At 41.3% G+C, this 26,616-nt stretch overlaps 1 protein-coding gene across 2 annotated transcripts; it reads right to left on the reverse strand.

Moving 5' to 3' along the window:
- Positions 1 to 845: 845 nt before the first annotated feature.
- Positions 846 to 26,137, reverse strand: RLF (RLF zinc finger). Of its 2 annotated transcripts, XM_028742717.2 has the most exons (8): positions 25,770 to 26,005; positions 15,708 to 15,862; positions 12,979 to 13,060; positions 11,733 to 11,865; positions 10,172 to 10,374; positions 9,169 to 9,305; positions 7,891 to 8,032; positions 846 to 6,040 (listed from the first exon to the last, which is right to left on the reverse strand). In XM_028742717.2, exons 1-8 carry the CDS (start codon positions 25,920 to 25,922, stop codon positions 1,295 to 1,297), a joined length of 5,751 nt encoding a protein of 1,916 aa, XP_028598550.2. In that variant the 5' UTR covers positions 25,923 to 26,005; the 3' UTR covers positions 846 to 1,294. The 2 variants fall into 2 exon arrangements, with proteins under 2 accessions (XP_028598550.2, XP_028598549.2); XM_028742716.2 differs by lacking the exon at positions 15,708 to 15,862 and having other exon boundaries at positions 25,770 to 26,137.
- Positions 26,138 to 26,616: the final 479 nt, after the last annotated feature.

Consider the following 26,616-nt stretch of genomic DNA (forward strand, 5'->3'; position numbering starts at 1 on the left):
GCATCCTAAGGAAAGGGAAGTGGAAAAATAATAGATGCCTCAGTTCCTCAAGAGAATATTAGTTGTACATAATAATTTTTTTTAAACAACTGAGAATCATTTCATCCTTCCAACAAAGAGCACTAATGGGAAATAGCACACAATTTTCTGTATGCAACTGTTATATGAAAACTGTTACTGAATATAATGGTGGCCAACAATACTTACTATATAGTAAGAATTTAGAAATGTATACAGAAGATAACGCAGCATACCTTTTTTTAAATAAAGCATCCTTTACGCCTTACTGATCAATTGATTTTGTGCTCTTAGCTCCTTGGAAAGGGGGGCGGGGAGGAGAAGGAGACATCAGGATATACTTTTAAGATTATACTACTAGACACAAGAAATGAAGAATCAAATGCGCTCAGTGTTTTGTTATGTTTTAACACCAAAAACTGATAGCCACAAAAATGGCGGGATAATTAGGCATATTAGCTTTCCCAAAAATATATCTAAATGAAAGTTTATTATAATGTTCTTTCCACTTACATTTGGTCTTTTTCCATATATTTTTTTAAAAATATCCATATAACGGGAAATTTCTTATTTGTTTAAAGGAGCATCATGTCTTTACCTAGTTGCTCATTTCCTTCTTGACATACCTTATAAAATTTTACATCAATTCTTATTAAGAGTTTCCCCATTTCCTGTTCAACAGGCTACCCTGACATTTCCACCCCCAGTCAGACATAAAACACACTGCCACATTCAGGTAATGTGTCAGGATTCAAAATTACTACATGCAACACTCAGTTTAAAATTTGTCTTAAGCTATGGACATCTGGCTGTACAGTCAACCAAAATGGGTGAAAAAAATTCATTTTTATTGAAACTCATAACTCAAAAAATATAAGATGCTGTAGTGTACAATATGTTACACAAAGCACCCTGAGGTGCACATTCAAGTCAAGTAAGAAGTTCCATCCTCCCTCCCTCCCCCCTCCCTCCCCCACTTGGTACCCTAAGTATTTGTTCCATATACAATCATGCACATTTACTCTGCAAGAGGAAGCCCCCAGCTCCATATTCTGTTAATTAGCACCAAAATATCTGTTCTCTCTCTCTTAATTTAACAGGGGAGCTATATTAACTCAGCCAATACTGTAGACAGATGTCATACATTCATGGAATTGAACAGCCTAATCTAACTTCAACACCATGTGCACTGAACCAATTAGCATCCCCGCCCCCCCGCCCCCAGAAGTGGAAGAAGTCTCCCCTCCTTCTCTATTTTTAAATTAAACACAACAATTTATGAACTTTCCACACAAAGGTGATCTGTTTTTTTTGTTGGGAAGAAGTCTATGAGGGGCGAGGATAACGTACGTCTTTCAATAACAACTACTGGTCGCAAATAATGAAGCTGTTTTAAGGCATTGTCCCCACACTTTGTTAACGCCTTGTCCAATATGGCCCTCAGGTTTTCCAGGGAAGGGATCGAGGGAGAGTCCGTGGATAAGAGAGGCTGCATCCCTCTCAGCTGCCCATGAGCTCTGGAGCCGCTGTTTTTCTTGGACACAGCTGCTGCCGGGACAGTTTCATATGCAGCCTTGCCCCGTGTGTCATCCCTTTTGAAGTCTTTCTCTTTCTGTACCACCACACCCAACTCATATCGGCCAGCCGGCTCCCATTCATCCTCGGAGTCGTCATCGTCATCTCGTTCCTCACTTTCTTGGATGAATTTTAAAAAGGAAGACTCAAACCCCATTGGTTTGAAGGACTTTAAATCAAACGGCTTTGGCGCAGATTGCCTCTGCATCTTATCTTTTGTAGCAGAAAGGGGAGGAGGGTTTTTAATGTTCTGCTGTGCTGATGCACGCTGCCAGTCGTTTACATCTTTCTCCCTTTGTAGCTGTACACCTGACCTCACACAGTAGGAGGGGTTTTCTCTTCCATCACTTCCAGGCAAGTTGTCTGTTTTATACCGAGGTGACTCCAATCGACTACATTCTACAAAACACCTGGTTTTTGGATTGTGGATATGTTTTAAAGTGCCTGTATACAAAGAGACACCAGCCTCCTGGGCCTTGTCACTCCCACAGGAGCTGCCGTTTTTACTGCTTTTATCATCATGATTGCAGTCCGAGTTTGGAACACGATGCCCTTCATTTTCACGCTGATATGCAGGGTGCACTGTAACTTCCTGCTTAGAGTCACTGTTTAGCTCTTTATTTGAACCCTGGCTTTCTTCTAAGCAGGGGTCATTTATCACAGTACCACATTCGACACATAGTACAAGCTCCTCATACTGTTGTTCTATATAAATACTGGCCATCTGGTGGGTACGTTTATAGTGTCTCACAATACTGCTTTCCAGTTTTACTACAGAGGGACACCCCCGAACCATGCAAGGATACTGTGTCTGGTTGCAGTTGTCTCTGCACATTTGCAGGGCTTCCTCCCTTGTTCTGAAGTTATATAACTGCTTTCCTTTGCTTTTATTATTCTTCTCAGATTTGTCATGGATCCGTCTCTTCTTCTCGCTCTCTTCATGCCCGAAGCACTTATCTTTCAAGCACCTTTGCTCCTGTCCATCTTTAAGGTGGGCCAGTTTTTCTTTGGCAGCTTCCGAGACCCCATCATAATCACTGTGTCGGAAATATACATGTTGAGAATAGCGGCTGTAGGTTGTGAAAACTCGGTTGCAACCATTAAGGTCACAATGAATTTCAATCTCTTTATTTATTTCCTCTTCCTTAGCATGCTCTTCCATCAGGTGATGCTTCAGTTTGTGGAAGGAATAAAATGCAGCAGGACACTGAGGATGGTGACAAGGAAATCTCACGGACTCTGTTTCAGAAAGCACTTTGGAATCCTCTACATGGTCCAGGCCATGAAAGTCACTGCAATGCTTAGCAAGCGATTTAGAACACAAGAAGCGTTTGCTGCACGCCTTCTGTTTGCAAACAAATATTTTTTTACATTTGGCAAGTTCCCTCTTTGTTCTCGCTTTGTCTTTTTCTAGGCAGAGCTGTTCTTTGTTATACTGATGCACCGTTCTGTAGTGCCGAATCAAACCTTTCTGATTAGTAAATGCAGAATTGCAATTTTTATGAATACAATGGAACGGCTTGTGGTATTTATGCAAAATGTAGCATAAATTTCCTTTGGCAACTGTTCTTTTACTTCCCCTCCCCTCTCTTGCTTCTAGTCCTTTCCGGTGGCTTTCCAGAGCAGACAGTTTCGTCTGCTTGCCAGTTACACAACTTTCTGCTTCTTCACTAGACTCCAGATCTGTTTCAGAACTAAGCTCATCTTTCTTTGGATGACACTGCTCTTCTTCAGCCAGGTTAGCTTGGTCATCAAGTTCTTCCTCTGTATTGGCATAGAAATCAGACATTGAACCCATGGTATCATTCAGCATATCCTCAGCGCTCTCATCCGGATCCTCAAAACTCTCATTACCAAGTAATTTCTGAGTTGCTGTCATATTGCCAAGTTTATGTTTGTTTCTATAATGGACTCGAAGATGTGTTTTTCTTGTAAATGATCTTTGGCAAATATGACATTTAAAAGGGGAATACCGGTGTTGAAACATGTTCAACTGAAGCACCATCTCCTTTGAATAATTGTGTTTTCTAACATAATGCGTCAACAACGCTTCCCTGGTCACAAATTCACATGTGCAACCTTGACGCTCACAGAAAAATGGCTTGGCTGCCAATTGGGTAAGGTATTGTTTTGGTAGTTTGCCTTGCTGCTCTTCAGGGAAATAGTCTGAGGTAGATTCATCTTCAGAGTTTGGAGACTGTGACAACCTGGAAGAATTTCCAGTATGACCACTGGAATTTTTTAAACTTAAATGCTTCAAGCCCAGGAGAAGTTCCAACATTGCATCTTCTGAACTGGACATTTTGGAAGCTTCAAAATAGGAAGTTTCTGGGGAAGAAGGATACAGTTCTTCATTTAAATAGCTTTTGCTATTAGAACTTGTATTACAATCTATAATGCCTGGAGAGTCTGTATTTCTACATGAATGATATATGAGCTCTGGACTAATATCTCCATCAGTATTATGACTGTCACTGTACTGAGCAATATCTTTAGTTTTCAGACCTAGCTTCCTCCTAGGTTTGAAATGGTAAGGATGAGCCCTTCGAAGATGTTTTTGCATGCCCTTTGAATTTTTGTACGTTGATCCACAGTCTTCAAAGCCACAGGTAAATCTTTTCCCATCAAAATATACAGCCACATTTGAATACCGCTCTTTTAAATTGGATGGAAGGAAGACTTTCTCACGGGGTAAATCACTCCCAGGAGTTGCCTGGCCACAGTCCACTGCTTCAGTCAAAGGGGTCAACTGAGTCTCGCTGGCTAGGGATGCAATATTGCTTCCTAAACTGCCATTACTTTTGCCATCCACCTCTCCATCAGATATAGCTTCTTGTTTAACTTGCTGGGTTTCCTCCGAATTTGTAGATTCTTGCTTAACCTGCTGGATTCCCTCTGAATTTGTAGATCCCGAAGGCAAATTAAGACTCCCATGCAGATCAGAAGGACCTTTTTGTTCAAACACTTCCAAATCTGAAAGGCAAGTAAGACTGTCCCCAGAAACATTTTCCTCATGCTTAATCTGCATCTCCTTTATTTCACCATTTGACATATGCATCGACAGGTGATTTGTAAACTCAGTTTTGGAATAGTAAAATTTTTTACAACCACTAAAGTTGCATGCGTAGGAAGCATCCCTAAAATGCTGGGCTTCGTGGTGGTAGAGCTGCCCCAAGTCACTGAAAACAATGTTACAACCACTGAGCTCACATTTATAACGCAGATCGTCGTGCTGTTGCTTGTGATGGAGCAGCTCGTTCACTGATCCAAACCTAGCATAGCAGCCCACCGACACACACATGTACGGCTGAGGGCCACTGTGCACTTGTTCATGCTCCTGTAGATGGAAAGCCGAAACAAAATGCCGCCTGCAGTATGCACACTTCTCACGCCTGTTTTTCATGTCCAAGTAGTGCATTGCATTTTGATCATTGTTTTGGTGTTCTGCTTTCAAGTGAACACTTAAGTACTTGAATTGCTTAAACACTTTGGAGCAATCCGTGCCTGGGCATGGGTACAGGTCCCTGTCCTGCAAGTGGCAGTTTTCTAGCTTACTAAACGTGACGAAATCCTGCGTGTTGAGTCTGGGTTGTTCACACTGTGTTATTTTGAGCGGCTGATTTTCTCCAAGGCCTACAGAAGCAATTCTGGCTAGACTGCTCTTTGCCAGCCTCTCTTTCTTCAACAGCAACTTCTTCTTACTACGGTATTTTCTACTAGGAGGCATTTTTACATGTTCCATCACATGCGTCACAAAGACATCCTTCCTCTTGAACTTTTTTATACACACTGGGCATGTATAAATGCCATCTTCCATATGCATCTTAGAATGGTGAAGTATTCTGGCCTCTATACATTCCCTTTTGCAGATAACACAGAAAAATTTGTACTGAAGCCATCTCTGGTACCTTTCTGAGGATCCAATCGGCTTTTTAACTCTCACCCTCTCTTTAGGCTGGTTTATTATATCTTGACCTTCAAAATTATTATCTTCGCAATCGCTTAGGAGACCATCCAACAGTTCGGTTTCATTGAACAACATCTCATTGCAACTCAGATCATCCTCTGACTCAGAAACTTCTTTTCCTAACAATTTGAGACAGTGTCGCTTCAGAGTTTTCCAGTCCCAAAATTCTGGATCAAATGGCCAATACGCCTTTAAAGCCAACAGTAGCTCACAACGGAGGGAGTTTGGAACTGCTGCGTTTTCTTCATCCAATTTTTGATCTGGCTGCAGGTAGAGCTCTTCTAGTAGACTGTATCTTTCCTCGCTTGGCTCAAGTAAGTATTCAGTGAGCTGGCATGCTCTTCTTACTTCAAGGTCTTCCGGCAGAAGGCATGCAATTGTTTTGCATACAGAGGTCTTCATGTCATCATTTTCATTTGATCGGAGCTGCAGGGCTCTCACACATAACAAAACAGACACAATAAGGCCTGATTCTTCTGCCTATAGGAAAGAAGAGAGCACAAGTCAGATCTTAATTTAGCCCCCAGGGACATCTCTTAAAAACAAAGGAAACACAACTGAAAAAACTGGACAAGATATATGGATAAATTTTCATAGAACTCTAGAGTTGGAAGGGACAAGAGTCATCTGCCCAATGTGAGGCTTGAACCCACAAATCTGAGATAAGTCTTACGCTCTACCGAGCTAGCCCTCTCAATCCTGAAGCGATTACAGATTTGAGTAACCCGTGGCCCTCCAGATGTTGCTGGACTCCCATTCCCATTAACACCAGCAAGGATGGCCAAATGGCCAGGGATGGTGAGAGTTGTAATTCAGAAACATTAGGATGGCAACAGGTTCCCCACACCTGGATTAGAGGGATATATAAAGATACATACTCTGGCATTTCTTATTTCAATCAACTTCAATGTTTTACCCCAAAAGACATACTGAGATTTACTTTCTTAAAATTAAAGAAGGCACCAGTCATATCTGCTACTTAATTCTGCCATAGAGTTCACTGGTACACATATTATCTTTACAACAACTCTGTAAGGTAGATCAGGCTAAGAAATAATGACTGACCCTAAGTCACCAGTTAAGCTTAATGGATAAGTAGGGATTTGGACTTCGGTCTCTGTTGCCATCCTGATATTCTAACCACTCTACTACAGTGGGGATTCTTTTTACTGGCATGTTAGGCATTGCCAGAGTAGAATTTGCCAACTTGGTGGCCTGCAGATTCTTTTTGAGTGGTTTCAAGCATAAAAGACACTTTGTGGCAGCAAATACACACAATTTTGTGAAAGCCATTCCCAAGTTTTTAGGAACTAAGTATACCTGGAATTCTGAAACAGATTTATATATCTGTTTCAGATATATATACACAGTGGTACCTTGGAAGTCGAACGCCTTGCAAGTCGAACGTTTTGGCTCCCGAACACCGCAAACCCAGAAGTGATTGTTCCAGTTTGCAAATGTTCTTTAGAACCCTAACGTCTGTCGCAACGTCCATGGCTTCTGATTGGCTGCAGGAGCTTCCTGCAGCCGATCGGAAGCCGCGCCTTGGTTTCTGAACCGTTTTGGAAGTCGAGCAGACTTCCGGAACGGATTCCATTTGACTTCCAAGGTATGGCTGTATATATATATATATATAGAGAGAGAGAGAGAGAGAGAGAGAGAGAGAGAGAGAGAGAGAGAGAGAGTGTGTGTGTGTGTGTGTGTGTGTGTGAAAACCACATCAAATCAAGCTATCTACTTGTAGATTGTCTTCTATTGCACAACGGCAAGGATTTTTCAACTTCTTTGCTTCCATACTATTCCTTATCACTTCCTATTTCCACTCAAAAGTTTTGCTGCTGAATTACTTCCTTTGTCTTTTTAGATAGAGGCGCTGAAGAAACATCAGTAGTACAGCAAAAAGAGCAACATCAATACAGCAATAGAGTAAAAGCAGAGTTGAATCTACTGTGTGCCAAGGTCCTCTAAGGACTAGAATATGAAGCCTTGGAAGATAGGAAATTCCACTATGCAAGTACTCCTTATCTAAAACAGAAAATAGGCAGCTTGAATCAGCAGGAACTCCAACAGGAAGAAGACATGAAGGGCAAGAAATGTACTTGGCTGAAGCAAGTGAAAGGGAAGAAAAGTGCAGTCTGACTTGCTGCTGTGAAGTTCAGGTGTTCAACTTGTCATGTGCTTAGCCATCAGAATGACACAAGGCAGCCATCAATTATGTCTTCCCAGAGTAGCCAACAACAGGATGCACCCAAAAGCTACTGAATTTTTGTTATCTGCTGAAAGTACATAGGTTAATTCTGTGATAAACTGTTTCCCAAACAGGCACTTACTTCAGCTTGTATGACTCTAATTAGGAAGAACAAGTGTTGCAATGTCCTAGCAATGATGCCAAACTGCCGGCAGCGCTCCAGAAAGGAATCTAAAGATGGGTCAATTCTCTTTTGTAGTTTGCTCCAAAATAAAGTCAGTTCCCTACGGAGAAAGTTTAGGACAAATGCTTAGTTAGAGATCCAGTAGTCAAGCTTAACAATGGTTTAAACATGAATGTGCAGAATGCTAGAAGAAATACTGAGAAACTAGAAGGCCAAGATAAGAAAAAAGGAAAGAGATCGTCTGAAAAGTTATACCAAGAGTAATTTCTTTAGCTAAGGCATACAACTAAGAGAAACCAAATAAATGACTTTCAGTGCACCTCTGAGGTCTCATGTCTCTTCTCTCCCCGCCCCTGCCCCCATGTCTCATACTTGACCTGAAATGGGGGTCCTGAGCTGTGATAGCTGACACAATGACCTCTGGTTGTTACTGGTCTCCAGCTCCTTCATTCCCAGCTAGGGATGATGGCAGCTGGAGTCCAGCAACATCCTGAAGGCACCGGATGGCTCCCCATGGTCTTGAGATAGAAACAACCCTCTCTTCGAGGATTTATTTTTCCACCCTCATCAAACACTGTTCTAACAACAGTATCTTCTATTTTATATCCAATCTAAGCTTATTATATCTAACCATTCCTGATGTTTTGGGTAATACTTAACATCTGTAAATCCTTGTCAAGCATGTTTCCAAGCATCAACATTACTGACGGACAGCCTTTTTCTAAGATGACGTTAATTTGGAGCATTAATTTGGGTAAAGAATAAATTAAATGTAAAAAAACCACAGGATTGCTTTTGGAATATATGCTTCTTCATATAATTGCCTGCATTCAGTTAATCCTCCACAGTTTGAAAAAACAAGGAGGAGGAGAGCAGAAATCCCTGAAAGTAGAGATCATCACTGGATTCCATTTCTGGCTAAGAGGGAAACCATGTTTTGAAATTATAGTTTCAAATGTTCCCTACTGCTCATTCTGGATCCTCCACATTGTAGTTTGGAGGATTATCTGATGTTCTCTGTGTCTAACATTAGTTTGTTCAACCTCTAGAGGTTCTTGAAAAATGGAAGAGATGTACTCAGAACTGTTTAACAAATGTAAATACTTTGTTTTTAAGAAATGAATTTCATTCACATAGAATGAAACATTCTCTTTAATGTGAGCTACTTCAATGGCCTATGTGAGCCAGAATAGCAAATACATGCATTTGAAAATAATATCTGGACATAGTACTTACCAAGAGCAGTACACATTTCCATTTTGAAGCTGCTGCGTGAGGTATGTTGTACAAAGAATGAATGCAGTACTATCTTGACCTTCAGCTTCCAGATTACATATCATATCCAGGACCTCTTTGCAGTCCACCTTTGCAATCTTTCAAAAACAAAAATCCAGAAGAATTCTATTGTAAATAGTTTCATTCAAAACCACTTTGCACACACAAAGGTACTTTCAGGAAGACTTTTATATCCTTCTGCAATCAGTAGTTTGTGCCACTACAGTAGCTGTGTTAAAGTCCATATTGTCAACAAAGGCATAGCCCAGCTCTTGTTACTTGAAGTGCTAAAAGCACCTAAAAACAATGCAGTTCAGATCTTATATTGTACTGCTTTATTGGCCTGAATTACAGTGTTTTATTTTTAATGGCTTGTTTCTTAAATAGTCTTTCTATTGTTCACTCACTGTGAGGTTTTAAACTGTTATTACCTGCTTTGAACAGGATTTTAAATACAGTGGTACCTTGGGTTACATACACTTCAGGTTACACCGCTAACCCAGAAATAGTACTCGGGTTAAGAACTTTGCTTCAAGATGAGAACAGAAATCGTGCTCTGGCGGCGCTGCGGCAGCAGGAGGCCTCATTAGCTAAAGTGGTGCTTCAGGTTAAGAACAGTTTCAGGTTAAGAACGGACCTCCGGAACGAATTAAGTACTTAACCTGAGGTACCACTGTATCCATTAAATAAAATTCCAATGTTACTTTGTATCAGCAGAGGCAGCCTTCTAGACGTGAATCCTCTGCTCCGTCTCTCCGCAGCAAATATCTTGGCTTTATTATCAATATTTATATATCACCAATATTTTATTGGTCTGGAAGTAGCTTTAGAACTACTGTTGTGGTAAAAACAGTAGTTCCAAAGCTACTTCCAGAGCAATAAAACAATACATTTTAGAAATACAAAGCACAATTAAGAGGCATTGAACAGGTAACACCACCAAGATCAGAGCTTGCCCACTCACCTCTTTGATAGATTCTTCAGTTGGAAGCATGGAACACAAGCAAGTGATGTAAGCTTGGAGAAATGGCAATGTATTTGAAATTTCCGTGGACTCTTTGCACAGTTTGGATAGGGAAGCAGCTTGCCGAAGGCGGTTTGTTTTCATCAAGTATTTTATTCGCATCTGCATAAAGACTGGTCCTTCCTGTTTAATCAGTTTGTTGACTAGAAAAGAAGTGGAAAAGATTTTTGCACACACTATTTATCACCAGAATTTAGCTCAAGCAGTAATGTATGCCAGTGGTTGGCATCTGACAGCCTATTTCATGGCCTTCTGTTCTAGAATTCCTGAAATTCTGTTCTAGAATTCCTGAAACTCTTTAGAATTTAAACTACATATCCATTGGGCGGAGGTGGAAGGGGAGAAAGTTTTTGGTTAAGGCAAAGACTCCAAACCAAACAAAGGACTCCCATCTTGCCTCACTTTTATCCCCAAGTACAGGCGGTGACCATTTCACATGGGGGTGTTTCCACCCTGAGCACGTATGAGCCCTAGCCTGGTACACCCTGCCCTGCCCCCATTCTGCCCTCTTCCAGATCCAAAAAGAACCTGCGCATTGGCGACTGCTTATCAATTGGACGCACCTAAAATGGTTGTAGCCTGTAATGAAAACAGTTGGAAATGTTCTATGGTGGGTTTGAGTTTGCAGTTCTACAGAGAAACAGTAACCTGTGAATGACCCATCATAAGCAAGGGTGTGTGGCATAAATACTTGGGAATTCCTAAACTCTATTAACAAGATTCTTTCAGAAAAACTTCACAACGATCTAAATGCTGGATCTAAAAGGTGCTCTTAACACTAGTGGAAAACATTTCCTGTTCACAGCACTGTATGAGAAAACCCAGAAGTTCTTCAGACTCCAAAGGCTTCTTTTACTGCCTGCACTAAAGACTATGTGCTACATTCAGTATTTTCCTAATTCAATATTCCTCATGTTTCTATCTGATGTAGGAGACTACTATTGTGCCATAATAAAATCTGCTAGTCTAAGACGCCACAAGATTCTGCTTTTGCTTCTCATACTATAATGCAACCCAACACGTTGTGGTGCAGCACTGTCTTCCGCTAGCTCTTGCGCAAGAGTTCCTGGAACAGCTCAAAAAAAATTTCTCCCTGTGCTTTATGGTTCTTTGAATAAAATCCTCAAATCTTATTATATGAGCAGTTTCACAGCAGGTAACGAACGACAGCCATATGTAATAAAAGGGGTATGACCACAGTGTTGGGAAAGAACGAACAAGAAGCTGGTACTAGGCCAAGTACTTTTCTTCTCCCTAGAATCTAGGCCAAGGAAAGCTAGCAGATAATGGAATGCTACAGGACTGGAAGAGTGAAAATGACATCTCAGGATTCATGGTAAAGCTCTGCATGCTCCTCACAGCAGCAGTTGAGGAAGACCTATCATCATGCTCAGTTCTTTAGGAGCAAAATGTTTCAGTGTGAAAGACTAGCTACTGCTCACATCATAACAGTGGCACAGTGATGGAATTCTCATTTGAGGTACAGGTCTCAAGATCTTACCTTCTTCTGCTTCTACAGGCTGCTGTGATATAATATTTAAGAGAACTGGATTCTTCCATACACCTTCCTTTGAAATGTCAGCCAGTGTTTCGAGGCTATTGTCTCCAAATTTAAGTAAAGCATTATGGGAATCCTATGTTGGAGAAAGAGATAAACAATTATACAACCTTTCTCAGACATCTATTGGGAAGCTTTTAATGTCTGGTGTATTGTGTGTTCTTTATATTCTGTTGGAGGCCGCCCAGAGAGGCTGGGACAACCCAGTTTGATGGGCGTGGTATAAGTAATAAATTATTCTTATTATTACTGTTATATAAATTCCTACATTTCTAAGATTTCAGTTGGGATCTCTACACAAGGCTCTAAGAAAAGGCTGCAGAAATACGGCATTTTTCCAGCATTTAATTACACCGGGTAATATCCAATGAACTCAGAGCAGATCCACTGAATATCTTTGGCTTTGTTAATGTGCCCCCCACTATCATATTTAGAGGAGGGTTTTTTTATTCCATTTCTATTGTGAGGTACATAGCTTGGAAAAAGGAGAAGATACAAACAAAGGTATCTTACAATTAGTCATGTTGAGATCATGCCTACAAGTTTATGTAATAGAAATTTCACTATATAATTGTACAGCAAGTAGCCCAGAGTAACATAGCCTTCCTTACATCAAAACATGGAGAATTCATAACATGCAGTGGGTAACCATCCATATCTCCTACAATAATCAATGAAATTAGTCCGTTCTTGCCTGAAAATGTGCTGTCTTGTGCTGTTCTCCTAGTCTGATAAAGTAGATTACTTTAGCCATTAAAGCTTTGTCCTGTATGTCACCATAGCGTTATTTAATGGTACATTTGACTATCTCCATTTAATTCTCTGAAGGCTGTGCACTGTCCCCTAGCAGACATTCCTCCTTTTAAAAGAAGTCTCCCCAAACCTCTACTCCCAATGTGAGACAGGGGATATTGCACTACTGGAGCACTCTTCTATCACATAAAAAGTTGCAAAAGGAGGCCTACAACCTCACTATATATTAAAGGCTGTATGAAGAACTAGAATTCATATAAGACACCCAGGTAAGGTATACGTAATCATAATGTATTTATTCCCATTTTATACTGGATTCAAATAAAGAACTGCCACAAATACCACAGCCTACTTAGTTATAACTTGAAAATATGTATTTCTAGATGCAAACTGTTGAAACAGGGTCCCCTGTAGAATAGAGATGAAAAATACTTGCCTGTATAGACTGAAACAGTCTTAACAATGGTTCAGACTGCTCCTCACTTTCAGGCACAGAAAGCAGTAGTTCAAAACAGCTCCTGAAATAAATAAATCACAGAACTAAGCTAGTTAGGACCACCATTTAGGAAGTAGCACGTTGGGTCATTTTGTATCTCTGTTTATAATCTCTCTAGGTCAAAAGAATGTGAAAACATAGTAGAAAAGAGCTGAAGCTGTTAAGCAGCATAACAATTGCTACTAGCAGTGATGCTGCTTCCCATGAGAAGAACTCAAGATAGATGCACTGTAACAATATTTAGCTGGAATTATAGCACTGAGTGATTTTCAGGCTGTATTGGCAACTTATTCTTAACAGCATCTTTGACCTAAGAAAACCAATGTGATGCATAATAATGGTCTTGCAGATTCATTCACATTTTGAATTTTCAGGTACCGAGTTCCAAAGAAGTACCGTTTATAATATATGTAGCCCGGGGGGGAAAGTAGATAGGCTCAAGGTTCACTAAGATGCAGCATGGGGAGAAGATGGCATGATCCATGCCATTTACAAGTTCACAGTAATGTTATTTCTCTACACATAATTTAAACTTGCATTCCACCGTTCTTCAGGTCAGTGTATACAGGGTTATACATTTCCCTCCCCCAATCACAATAACCCTGTGAGACAGATTAAGTCTCCCTGATTCAAGTGCAGCTCTCTATCCACTACACCACACAGTCTCTGGTGCTTCCCATTGTCCTAAATTTAGGAAACAGATAAGATTGGTAAAATCCTAGCAGTTATGCATGCTCTCAGCAGAGTTCCCCCCACCTCTAGATCAGTTAAGCTAAAAGGGAGGGGAGTAACTTTTGTCACAGAATGGATCCTGAAAGTGAGGTGGCATTGGCCCTGGAGGATACACATCATAGGGTGTACATCCTCCCAGCCAACTCCCCCCCCCCCCAATCCTTTGGGTCTCAGGTTAAAGAGAAGCAACTGGTCTTCATGCCAAACTCCCTGCCCAACAGGGTGGATTTGATTTAAATCAAATCAAATCGATTTAAATCACGATTTAAATCACTAGTCAGTAAGACTTATTCTTGCTGGTATAATCTTAATATTTACAACCAGATGAAGGTTTATTTTTGGAATAATAAATTTTCAGAGTAGTTTTTACAGTTATATCAAAAATTACTGATTTGGTTATACTCTTAAGAAATACATAGACAGATAATTATGAAATTATTGTGAGGTTTAATAAGTTAACTATATTTGGACAACTTTTCTGCTGCACTTTATTGGAAGGAGAAAAATAACCATTTCCTTCCATTTAAACAATTTATTTAACTAAAACAATAACATTATAGCATATGTATCCATGTTTGTTAACTGATGCACTTAAACAATTTTAAAAAAACTTAAGACTGAGTTTTAGTACACAAAAAAACCCATTAAGACTGAGTTTTCTCCTCCAGGGAGAGAATATTGTGATAAATCTGGTGGAAAGCTGGAAAAGGGGAACCAAGGATTGGAGCAGAGAACTTCAGAGATTCCTGCAGGACTGAAGTTCCAGGTACAGATCCCAGTTACTATTTCCTCCACCACCCCTTTGGATTTGCTTCTACATTCAGGTGCTGTATTCTGTACAGTTAAGTGTTAGTGCAGTTGTTGGAACCCAGTGGGATTGATTGCAAGCCCTGAAGCGCCTTCAGCACTTGCCTCAAGTCTGAGTTGCACAGACATGCAACTGACTTGCACAAGTATTACACAAAGATCCCAAGACTTGTGGAGTATTCTGCACTTTCATTTTTACTGCTTCACACTTAGCTACTTGTGCAGATCTATTCCACTCCAAACAGTCTATTCATTGAACCTCTTGGAATTTAGTGGTAACGGGTTGATTCTGTGTATATAAATCTGCAAAGGAACAATGGGATTAAGGTTTCTTCCTCAACTCTGTATGTTTATTTTATAACATTTTTCTGTGAAAAAAAGGCATGTTATCTGTGCAGACACAAATTCACACTTCTGAGAACTGCTAAACAAGCATCTGTGATAATATCTTCTCATTAGAAAAAATGCCCCCAAATAATCTTACAGAAACCTCTGGAAGAGCATGACATTGTGAATGGATTAATGGAATTTATTTATCAAAAAAAATTTAAACATTGCATATGAAGCCTCATGCTACATAATAAAAAACAAACCCTTATTTCCTGATGAATAGCCTTTGGACTATAATATAACTTAAATAGAAAACTATGTTTAGAAAGATTTTTCCTCCAAAAGCATTTTATTTTAAAAATTCTGATTTAAATAAAAATTTCCAATTTAAATAAAAAAAAGATTTAAATTTTAAAAATCTGACTTTAAAAAAAATATGGAAAAAACAATGATTTTTATCCACCCCGCTGCCCGAGAGACTGCAGCCTCACACTATTGCTCCATGCTTTGCTGTCAGTATACAGACCCCACAATTTCCTACAACGAAGTGGGGTGTCTGCATGCCAGAGATGTGAGGAGAGCATTCCAATTTCCAGTGCCTTTTTGAAAATATAGAATAGTTGTTTTCACCTTTTGTAATGACCTTCCCCCACCCAAGGATGTATGCAAACAGGCACCCTGCTTTGTTGATACAGGGAATGCTATTTTCAATATCGGACAGGTAGGCACAGTAATTTGAAAATCTCTGCTGTTGATCAAATTCTCTTTTCTGTTAAAAAGTCATGTCCCAATGTACTTACAACACTAGCCTGCCAATTACCAGAAGAACTTCTTCACATTCGGTAGTCAAGTAAGGTCGGGCATTGGCAAAGCTCTGAATGGCGACTTGATACACTTCCAAGAAAGGCAGAACATGCTCCGAAGCACCCGGATTGTCAGCATATTGTAGCAACGTCTATAAATGAAAAGATGTAATGCGGTAATATTTGTTCTCAACTCTGATTAAGCTATTTCAAGGCAATGTTATAATTCTATGCTGAGGATATTACGCTTTCCAACTTTTCTCAAAAGCAAAAACAAAGAAATGGCAACCTGTCACTCTACTCTTTTTTGCCTTCCTCCTAAAGCAAAACTGCTAATACTAATTACTATTATTTATGGACTTTCAAGAATGCAGCTCCTGAAAGAACTGCTATATGATAGCTGTAGAGTATAAGCTCATGAACTAGCAAGTTTTATCTACAGCCTTTTGTAGACACAGCACCTGCACTCAAAACAGTCTTTATATACCCTCACAATGAAAATTTGTATTCACATCTTTTGGGTACGATTTAACATCCATCACATTTCCCTACAAGGCAATCTCTTTCTTTCTTTCTTTTTCTTGGGAGGATCACGTTCACCAAGCCTATAGTGGCACATGCCAAACCCATTCACAAAAGCATAATACATGTGTATGCTCACAAGCAGTGATGCAGTCTATGCAGGGTTTCTTTCAAATACAGTGCAGCTATCAGCAGGACTGAGCTATGCATTGCATACACCTTGCTAAGGTATAGGGAAGACCCTGAAAAACTAGGGCCAAACTAGGCGAATGTGGAAAATCCGTATCAGGTTTTCCGAAAATATTTTTCTTTCATTAAAAGCAGCTGCAGAACCAATAGCATCTCTGTCTTCCTCCCTTTCTGTGCTTAGTAACAGCTTGTGAAGTAGTTAAGTCAATCAGTGTGTTGTCAGGGGAAGCAGAAGGAAGAAATCACAGCCCTGCAACTTCATCATCCAAATCCCTCACATAGTTGCTTTTAACCAAAATAGTGGTGGGGTGTCTTGATGCTACCTTCAGGCAGGTTTTCACACCCCAACATTTAGCAAACAAAGAGTTGTTAATCTTCCAGTGGAAAAAATACACCAACTCTTGTGGCTCAGCAGAAGAACTATACTGACAAATAACTAGACCAAGTTCTTAACATCTACTTTACTTTTGTTTAAAGATGAAAACAATATATAGTTTAAGAGGAGTTTTAAAAAATCAAAACATTATAAGGAATCATTTCAACAACGTAATCTTTTAGAATTTTACCACAGCTGTTATAATGTACCAAGAGTCAAGTCAGGTGAAGTGCTGATGCAGCCAGTCTCACTTTGAGCTCAGTCTTACATAGTATTACCGTATTTTTCGCTCTATAAGACGCACCAGACCACAAGACGCACCTAGTTTTTGGAGGAGGAAAACAAGAAAAAAAATATTCTGAATCTCAGAAGCCAGAACAGCAAGAGGGATCGCTGTGAAGTGAAAGCAGCAATCCCTCTTGCTTCTGGGATAGCTGTGTAGCCTGCATTCGTTCCATAAGACACGCACGCACACATTTCCCCTTACCTTTTAGGAGGGAAAAAGTGACTCTTATAGAGCAAAAAATACGGTATTTCTCATGACTAAACAAAATTAATGGGCCTCTACAGCATTTTAACAATGGCCAGTCTGCATGCCAAAGCAAGCCATAGCTAAAAACTAGCTATGGCTTGCTATGACATGTGAACCATCTGAACAGTCTTTCAAAATTATTTTCTAAGTTTCACTAAGAACTCATGGCCTAAACAGAGTGTGAAAACTTTGGTTCACAGGCCTAATTACAGGCCAAAGCCATATCCACCTGTCCTACGTATTATAATATTGGTGACATCATCTGATATCCAAAAGCTCAGGTGTGCAGCAGGTAAAGTCATTCTCCAGGCCAAAAAGGGATTTTCAGGCACTTTGAGGCCCCAACTACCAGCTGATCAGAAGAGAGCACTATGAGATTAGGAGCACTAGGGAGTTCCCACTGGGAACTTCATACTGCAGCAGATGGAACTGGAGAAAGTGGCTTGGATGTATGTTACTGGAAGAAGTGCTTTGCATCCAAACCTCTTTCTCTACAGAAATGTCAAAGGAATGGTTACAGAGCCCTGCCTACCTCTTTGAAGGTACATGCCGAGCATCAATTGACTAGCACCTGCCAAAGTTCAAATGATATTGCTCAATCACCTCAAATCATTAAGACATCAGGTGACGGACAGATATGTGTTCCTACTGACCTATTCTAAGTCAGTTTGTGAGAGGTGAGGAGATATGGATCATTACCTACCCTGGCCTAGTGTAATGCTTACATTTTTAACTTTGAACTAAAGTCTTCCTAAATCAGGTTTATTATTACCTCCTTTCAACCCCTCCCCCCCATAGGAAGAGCACTTTTAATACAAATACAAATGAACTATAAATTGGCATTTGACCTCATTGAGCTGATAGGAAACCCCTTTTTTAATCCTTTGCACTAAGTTAATTTAGGTGACAAAGGTAAATAAAACAAAAAATAACTAACTAGAAAGCTGCCAGTGTGACAATAAATCAAACCATATTTTTCATCAATACCTCTGACAGGTACTGGCATGGATCTGAATTCTGAACACTGCTTGAGAAACACACCTTTCTACTGTGCACAATATTGGTAAGAATAACACCCGCAGTGTTCCATGTGCTTTACTTACATACTCACTAATCCTTTCAATTTCTCTTGTTACATCAGTTTTAACCTGATAATCCAAATGGGCCTATTAGAATTTGGCAGAGATGAATCATTAACTTTCCAAGTCTTTTGCTGTCTTTGTTTTCCTTTTCCTGTGAACATATCCTCAAATGGCATTTGCTTACTGCTTGACAACACTGCCCTGGGAAGTTGCAGGCATGTTTTTTGCGTGAGTTCTATGTGTCTAAGGGGACTTTGGGCTTCTGTTTCTTCAGCTATAACCCACTGCAGTCACATGGCAAACCAGTAAGTGCTTTCCAGCGCAATTTGCAATTCCACATGGGGATCTGCTGTTCTAAATCAAAAACCCTGTAGGCATGCTCAAGCCCTTGGGCTCACCTAAACTTGGTACCTGACTACTCAATTGTTTCAATCCACTTCACTCTGTGGGCCTAATTACATTCATCCAAGCTCTCTGAAGAAGGCAGGTGGGCAAAATTTCAGGATGTTTTAAGCTGTTTCAATCCTGGGGAAGCCCAGCCAGATGGGTGGGGTATAAATAATAAATTATTACTATTACTATTATTATTACTTCTAGAGAACTACAGTAGCCCCAATACAGTGGTGCCCCGCAAGACGAATGCCTCGCAAGATGGAAAACCCGCTAGACGAAAGGGTTTTCCGTTTTTGAGTTGCTTCGCAAGACAAATTTCCCTATGGGCTTGCTTCGCAAGACGAAAACGTCTTGTGAGTCTTGCGATTTTTTTTTGCTCCCCCCCTTTTTCTAATCCGCTAATCCGCTAATAGCCTTTTAGCCGCTAAGCCTTTAATAGCCGCTAAACGCGCTAATCCGCTAATAGGGTTGCTTCGCAAGACGAAAAAACCGCTAGACGAAGAGACTCGCGGAACGGATTAATTTCGTCTTGCGAGGCACCACTGTATAGTGCTTTTCACCACCAGTGCAAAAGGGAAAGCTGCAACATTGTGTCTACCAACTGCTAGCAGCTTGAATAGTGGAAGTTAAATTTAAATGCTTGTATTTTACTCTTTTTCCAGCTTCTTGTGACCACAAGCAGTTCTCAATGAATTATCAAATATCAAAGCTAAATATTCTTACATTTGTATAGCTATAAATGTACTTAAGCTCACTTTCTTGTTTAACCAGACTATTCAAGTATTTGGCCATGTTCTTTCATTAGTCTGAACACCAACCTTTCCCATGATTATTTTTAAAAAATGGTGGAATCTTATTTTAGCTTTCTCCTTCATATGAGCTAAAGCAAACAGAAAGGCTTTTTATCCAGTCATAAGTTTATGGAGTAAAGGGGTGAAAAATACCCAAACCACTCACACCCGCACTCACACACACAGAGTAGTCAATTGCTTGCACACTATCTCAGATCATCCTAGTGAGTCAAGTAATAAATAAAAAGCCAAGATCTACAGCAGATGAGCTTTCATGGATATAGGAATATAGTTCCTGCTGCCTGTAAACAGCTAGGGTCAACTCAATATTTCATAATTAGGAGGTTCATAATTAGAAGGCTTTCTGATTATACTTCTTAAACACATTTATTCTGTAAGTTTGTACATGTATGCAGCATCACAGAACTTCCCAGTCACACCCAGCACCTCACAGCAATAATCACAGCTTTATGCAAAGTGCTACTCAGCTACTAACACCCAGTGCCCTATTTCTGTGTGTTAATGAAACAAATGGGCCAATGTGATCATCAGAAGTTGGATTCTAGAAAATCTTAGGGTTGCAGCAAGGAAGAGTGGCATATGCTCCACAGATCTTGCTATCCCCAGCAATACTTATTTGTATAAAGATTTGTATAAAGATTTGTTGAGTGCATTAACTAGAAAATCATTTTGCCCAAATCTGTGTTTGTGATTCTAGAAGACTTAAGCATGCTGGAATGGCATGAACTATTACTTTTGACATTCCATACATATGCCTTGACGCTTTTACTCGTGTTTGGTAATTTTATTTGTTGGGTTTATGTACAATCAAGCATTTTCCCCGAGGATACATCAAGAACCAAGTCAATCCTTTCTCATGAATGGGTAGGATTTTAAAGCAACATCACCTGCACCCCTAGCTTCTCCACCTGATATCCTACTGCTTGTTGACTTCTCATCTGCTCAATTCATACTTTACATGGTTGCATACCCAATTCCTGTAAAGATAAAAAACTAAGCCATTCCCACAAACTGTGCAACACTATCAACAGGTAAGGAAGACTAAATAAGAGTGGAGACTCTCACACAGCATGCTACAGAAAACCAAACAGAAGAGTCCATGAGCCCCAAATACAATCTCCAGAATTCTGTCCTCACAGTGGCCAAAAAGATGTCTATAGGAAGTCCACAAGCAGGACATGAGCACTATAGCACTCTCCCACAGAAAGGCTGCCAGGTGTCTCCCCATAGTCACTTGTTATGGCCTTGTCCTCCAATCAGCCTCTGTTCAGCCTACATAAATCAGTTGTATCCAGATTCAACTAAGCTCCCAGCAAAGTTGGAAAGCTGCTGAGGTCCCAGCCACTGACATAATGAGTAGCTACCAAGTATTCATTGGCAGTGTTAGAAACTCAAGATATTTAAGCTAAGCACAGAATAGCAGCTTAAACCAGAGTTACAGTCACCAGAACAGAATGCCGTTGCCATTTTGGGGCCAGAACAGCTCAAAAGTTGTGTTTTTCAACACAACTTTTTGGTTCCTGAAATTCATTCTGATTGTGTAGATGAAATACAATGGACAGAAAATTCTTTAGGATGTATTGACAGGCAAGATCCAAGGACCCCCAGGCATGCACCTCCAGATGGTAGAGACACCAGGCACCATTCTGGCACCCTGGCATCTTCACTTGGTTGCAAGTGACCAATAGCCAGGTGTAAAATGAGGTTGGTGCTTGGTGAATTTTGAATGCTGCTCATTGGAGCACTACGTGTGCTGCTGATTACACAAGCATCGGAGGGGGTCCACCCACAGAGACTTTGCAAAGGACACCCTCAAAGGATGGGGATGCAACTGAGTTCTTTAAATATATTTAGATGCAGAAATTTCAAAGAATTATCTTCCTCTGATAAGGATGCCAGGTGTTTCTTTGTCCTTGGTTTGCCACCCTCCAATGAAGAGGCATGATCAGATCAGCAACTTACGCAGGAACATACAAGGTTCTACACTTAGGCAGGAATAACCAACTGGGGAGCATTTGGCTTGGCAGAAGTACATGTGAAAAGAATCCAGGGGTTTTAGTAGATCACACAAGACAAGAATTTGATACATCAGCAGCAAAAAAGAAGAAGAAAAAAAGAATGCTAGGCAAGGCTACATCAACACGGGTCTAATCTCTTATCAAGGGAAGGTACAGTCCCACTCTATTCTGCCTTGGTCAGACCACACCTTAAGTACTGTGTCCAGTTCTGAATGTCACAATGTAAGAAGGATATTGACAATATGGAAGGTGTGAAACAAAGATGGTCAAGGCTCTGGAAACCAAGCCTTATGGGGAACGGTTGAGGGAGCTGGGTATGTTTAGCTTGGAAAAGAGATGGAGAGAAGAGGATAGCCATCTTCAAATATCTAAAGGGCTTTCACATGGAAGATGGAGCAAGCTTGCTTTCTCCTGCTCCAGAGGGTAGGACCCAAACCAATGGATTCAAGTGGAGATTCCATCGTATCAGCAGGAAGAACCTTCTGACAGTAAGAGCTGTTTGTCAGTAGAACAGACGCCCTTGGAAGATGGTGGACTCCCCCTCCTTGGAGGTTTTTAAGCAGAGGTTGGATGGTCATCTGTCATGGATGCTTTAGTGAAGATTCCTGTATTGCAGGGGATGGACTAAATGACCCTAAAGGATGCCTTCCAACTCTATGATTCTATGATATGAGAAGGGTAGCTATTACCCTTACAAAATGTAAAAAGGAAAACATTTTGGGATTTATGAGTAAAACATGTCTCCAACTGAAATCAGAAAAGGTGTGCTTCAGCAAGCAGAATTTTGGGAAACGCTGCAATAGAGAGCTACTTGTATCGCAAGGTGGAAATACAGAAGGATAGCTGTGTTAGGCTGGTACAGCAGAAACAAGATATTTTAGGACAGGAATTGAAGAAGCCATTGATATGCTCGCATATTGTTGGGACAGGAGAGTACCCATGGTCATGCCATTGACCTCAAAATACAACTCCTCCACAAATCTTTAGGTTGGTGGCACTGCATTGTAATTTTATCTGCAGGTCAATGTTGTTAACAATCACTTGAGTGAATTGTCACATATTGTACTTTTGCATTTCACATAGCAAAGAGATTCCATACACCTGCATGAACTTGAATCTAGACTAAATTTGTTTATCTTCAAGTTGCTACAAAACCCTCTAGGTTAGGCATCCCCAAACTCGGCCCTCCAGATGTTTTGGGACTACAATTCTCATCATCCCTGACCACTGGTCCTGTTAGCTAGGGATGATGGGAGTTGTAGTCCCAAAACATCTGGAGGGCCGAGTTTGGGGGTGCCTGCTCTAGGTTGTACCAATTTTAGTCTCCCTTGGAGTAGATCTGAAAATAATGACTTTAATAAATCTATTAACGACAGAGTAAACTTAACTGAATGCAGCCATTTATCATTTTTGTATTCCTACATGGATTTATAACAGCCCCATTGCTGTTATATCAAACACCACAGCACACAATAGCAGAGGCATATAAACATGGATTTGATATTCCATCAAAAGCTAGTAGGTTCATGTATTGAAAGCAGAAAGACTTGAAAGTGATTCACTGACCTAAGGTGCAGCAGCATCTCATCTAGAAATCTAACAACTCAACCATTTTGTTAAGTCTAGTATTGAATAACTAAAATTATGTTTTAATAAAAGTTGTAGGACATACCCAAAAAAAAAATAAGATGCAAACATGGAAAATAAAAGGTTATCATTAAGCTGGATTGTCAAGGCAGTAAAGATCTCATTTTCACTGGGACATCAACACAATCACTTCTCTTTAGGCTAATCCAACACAATTACATTTTCTGAGCTTTGAACTAAATTTCAAACGTCACCTGTTTCCGTACAAGTCAAGGCAGCCTAGAAGAATTATTAGTTTACAACTCTTTAAAACCCATGTGTCTACTTGATGAACCAAGCTGACAATGTAAACCATCACCCATTTCTGGAGGTTATGTGGCATGCACATTTTTCTGTGCTCCAGTCCTTCTATATGTCAATGGTTCAGATCAACACAAAGTGACCAGGGTGTTTTAGTATTGCAGGACCTGGTGGACACTAAAAACAGCTATTCCAAGCACTCATGGTGTCAGCTGAAACCTTTAGAACCCTATAGCCCAGTGGTGGCTAACCTGCCATTCTCCAGATGCTATTGAGATTAAAAACTTCCACCAGTCCCAATCAGCACAGGCAAGACTCAGAATTGTGCTCCAGCTCACTGGTTAGCCAGGGCTGCCCTAGTCCCAAAAGCCTACTCAATGAAACTTAAGCCTAAATAAATGCATAACTGAAATAACTGCATCTTCTTGGCCCTGTTTTTACACGCCTCCATTTCCCTCCCCCTATTTTTGCATGGCAAAACTGTACTCTTATTTTTTCTAAAGCACCACATGCATAGAAGGCACCATCTAAATCAATTATTAAAGGGTTCCCTCCACTGTGGTTTTCCTCCTTGTGCTAGTGCTATGAGCGGTTCATGTCAGCAGGGGTGGAGGTGTTCTTCCAAAGTACTCTTAGATGGTTCTTCTTAATCGTAACAACATTGGACATTATCTCAATCCATTTATATGACAAATGGGTGAAAACTTTTATCCAAAATATTAAGTTACCGTTTTGTATGATCCATACCCAACCTTTGGATAAAATCATCAAACCCAAAGGAGAACTGGATGGCCTTCATCTGACAGTGAAAATGTAACAGAGCTTGAAGCAGGAAAACATGTCTAAGGAAGAGTTTCTCACTCGACTTCAATGGATAACCCATACTCACTAATTCACAAACCTTTCTCAACCCTTTGATCATTTCCAAGCATCAAATCTTTCTTTCTACACTGACATCCAACAAAGCTACGTACCTGAAAATATTATCTAACCTGTTGCAAGCTTGTAATGGAAACCATGTGGCCATTATATTTAATGTGGGATGTTCATGTTTGTATAAATACTTTGTTGATACTTTCAACCCAAAACTAACATACAAAGTCTATTGCAATATGAGTTGGAAAAAGAATTGGATCTCCATTTTAAAATAAAGTCATATCAATAGGACTATTCGATTCAGAACACCGTACAAAGTGACTGACATCCAAGATGTCAATACAGGTTTTTGTACTGAAAAGGTGAACTGGCATTCACAGTTGCTTACAAAAACTCAAAGCAAATAGAAAAATAAGAATCAAGCCATATTATACTCAATCCACACTATCGGAACAGTAAGTAACCCAGAGAAAATAAGTTATGGTTTACTATTAAAAGACTTTAGCAAACCACAGAAATAGGAGCCAGGCAAATATGTTGGGAGTGGAGATTTCAGAAGTAGGAAGCCACCACAGAAAGGGCCCTGTCTCTGGCAACCGCACATCTAATCTTTGGGAGGTCCTGAGGCAAGGCCTCATCTTTGGGCAAACTCATAGAAGATACTGAACATAGCCCCAACGGAAGCAGAGATCCAGATAAACATTTTTATTGACAAGGAAGAGGAACATATAAACAAAGATCCTCAAAGTGTAGGGAGATAACCCCCTCAACTACGGCTGTTAGAAAGCTACGGCGAAAGAGGACTTGGTGTACGTGTAAAGATCTGCGAGGAAAAGAGAAAGAGTCCGCGGAAGGAGGGAGGGGGGTCATGGATTTCGTTAAACGAAGCCCCCCCCGCTCCCGTTTAACCAACTGCTCCTCTTCCTCCTTCAATTCCGGCGCAGCCACAAAAAGAGGCGGGGGGGCGGGGAGAGCGCGCCGAAAACACCAGCATCCGGAAGCGGGCGCGGAGAAAGCCCGAGCGCGCTAGGCTGGGCGGAGAAGGGAGGGAGCCCCCCGAGAAGAGAGACGGCCATTGGGTCCCGGAACCCGAACCTCCCGCGAAGCCCGACATCAGAAGAAACGGGAAGCGGCGTCGGCGGAGCCTCCCAACAGGGACGGTCCCTCGGCCCCGCCTCCCCAGCGCCAGGCAACGGCTCGCCGCCGCCGCCGCCCCCTGCGCCTCAGCCGCCTCCTCCTCCGCGGGGCCCCGGCGCCCCAAACCTCCTCCAGCGGCCCAGCCTGACCCTCCCCCCCTCCAACCGTCCCGCGCGCGCGCCCTCCTCCGCCCCCCCCCAAATAACCGCCCTCGCGCCAGGCCCGCCCCGCTCACCTGACAGAAGTCCCGGCAATAGGCGCCCGACGAGCCCTCGCCCACCCCCTGCTCGCTGAGCTCCGCCTGCAGCTGCCGGAGCCGAGAGCTGAGGCCGGCGGCCAGCCGGGGCATCTCTGGCTGCAGGGCCGCGTCAGCCTCGGCGTCCGCCATCTGCACCCGGCCCCACCGCGCGTAGGCAACGAATCACGTGACCCCGCAGCCGCTGACCACATCGGCGGGGGACGGGCCCACGTGACCCGACGGGCCCGCCCACTCCCGGCTCCTGCGCATGCTGCCGCCCTTCGGCGGGGCGGGAAGGAGGCCGCCAAAGACAGGTTCCCATTGGGCGCTCCGCCCTCTCGCGGGGCCATGACGCAAATGCATCGCGCTGCTGGAGCTGGCTTCTTCCCTCCTGCCCCATTTCCCAGCGCTGCCCAATGGGGAGGAGGGGCGGGGCTACTCCGGAGAGGCGGGGGAGGAAGGGAAGCTTCCGGCGTGGAGCTGCAGCAAAAAGAGCGAATGCGATCCGCAGATTTTACAGTACTCCGGAGAGACTTGTTTATTCGCTCCTTATAGGATTAATATTGGTTTTCCTTGCTACTTAGAGATCTTTTTTTAAAAAAAAACTTTAATTTGTCATAGAAAATTGGAAATGTTTTGCTTTTCAATTAAAAAACAACCTTTTAAATTTTGGTACATCACAGCATTCAGACCTTTCTCTTTTTCTACCTAGTTTTAACTATTTGTTAATTATTTGGAATTTTTGTATCATATTCTTTTCTAACTGCTTCTATTTACTCTTCACTATAGACATACATCATCTCATAATATTTGAGGACTTAGTTGGTGGGCAGTTTACAAATGG

The sequence above is a fragment of the Podarcis muralis genome, chromosome 7, assembly GCF_964188315.1.
Source record: "Podarcis muralis chromosome 7, rPodMur119.hap1.1, whole genome shotgun sequence".
NCBI classification, from domain to species: domain Eukaryota; kingdom Metazoa; phylum Chordata; class Lepidosauria; order Squamata; family Lacertidae; genus Podarcis; species Podarcis muralis.

What these genes read in the sequence shown, in the direction of transcription:
- RLF (XM_028742716.2), bottom strand. Translation starts at nt 26,122, where the DNA reads ATGGCCCCGCGAGAGGGCGGAGCGCCCAATGGGAACCTGTCTTTGGCG. An exon ending in GACTGTTTCAGTCTATACAG is followed by an intron (nt 11,866 to 12,978) that starts GCAAGTATTTTT and finishes TCTCCAACATAG; the next exon opens with GATTCCCATAATGCTTTACT. An exon ending in TTAGAGTCATACAAGCTGAA is followed by an intron (nt 6,041 to 7,890) that starts GTAAGTGCCTGT and finishes TCTTTCCTATAG; the next exon opens with GCAGAAGAATCAGGCCTTAT.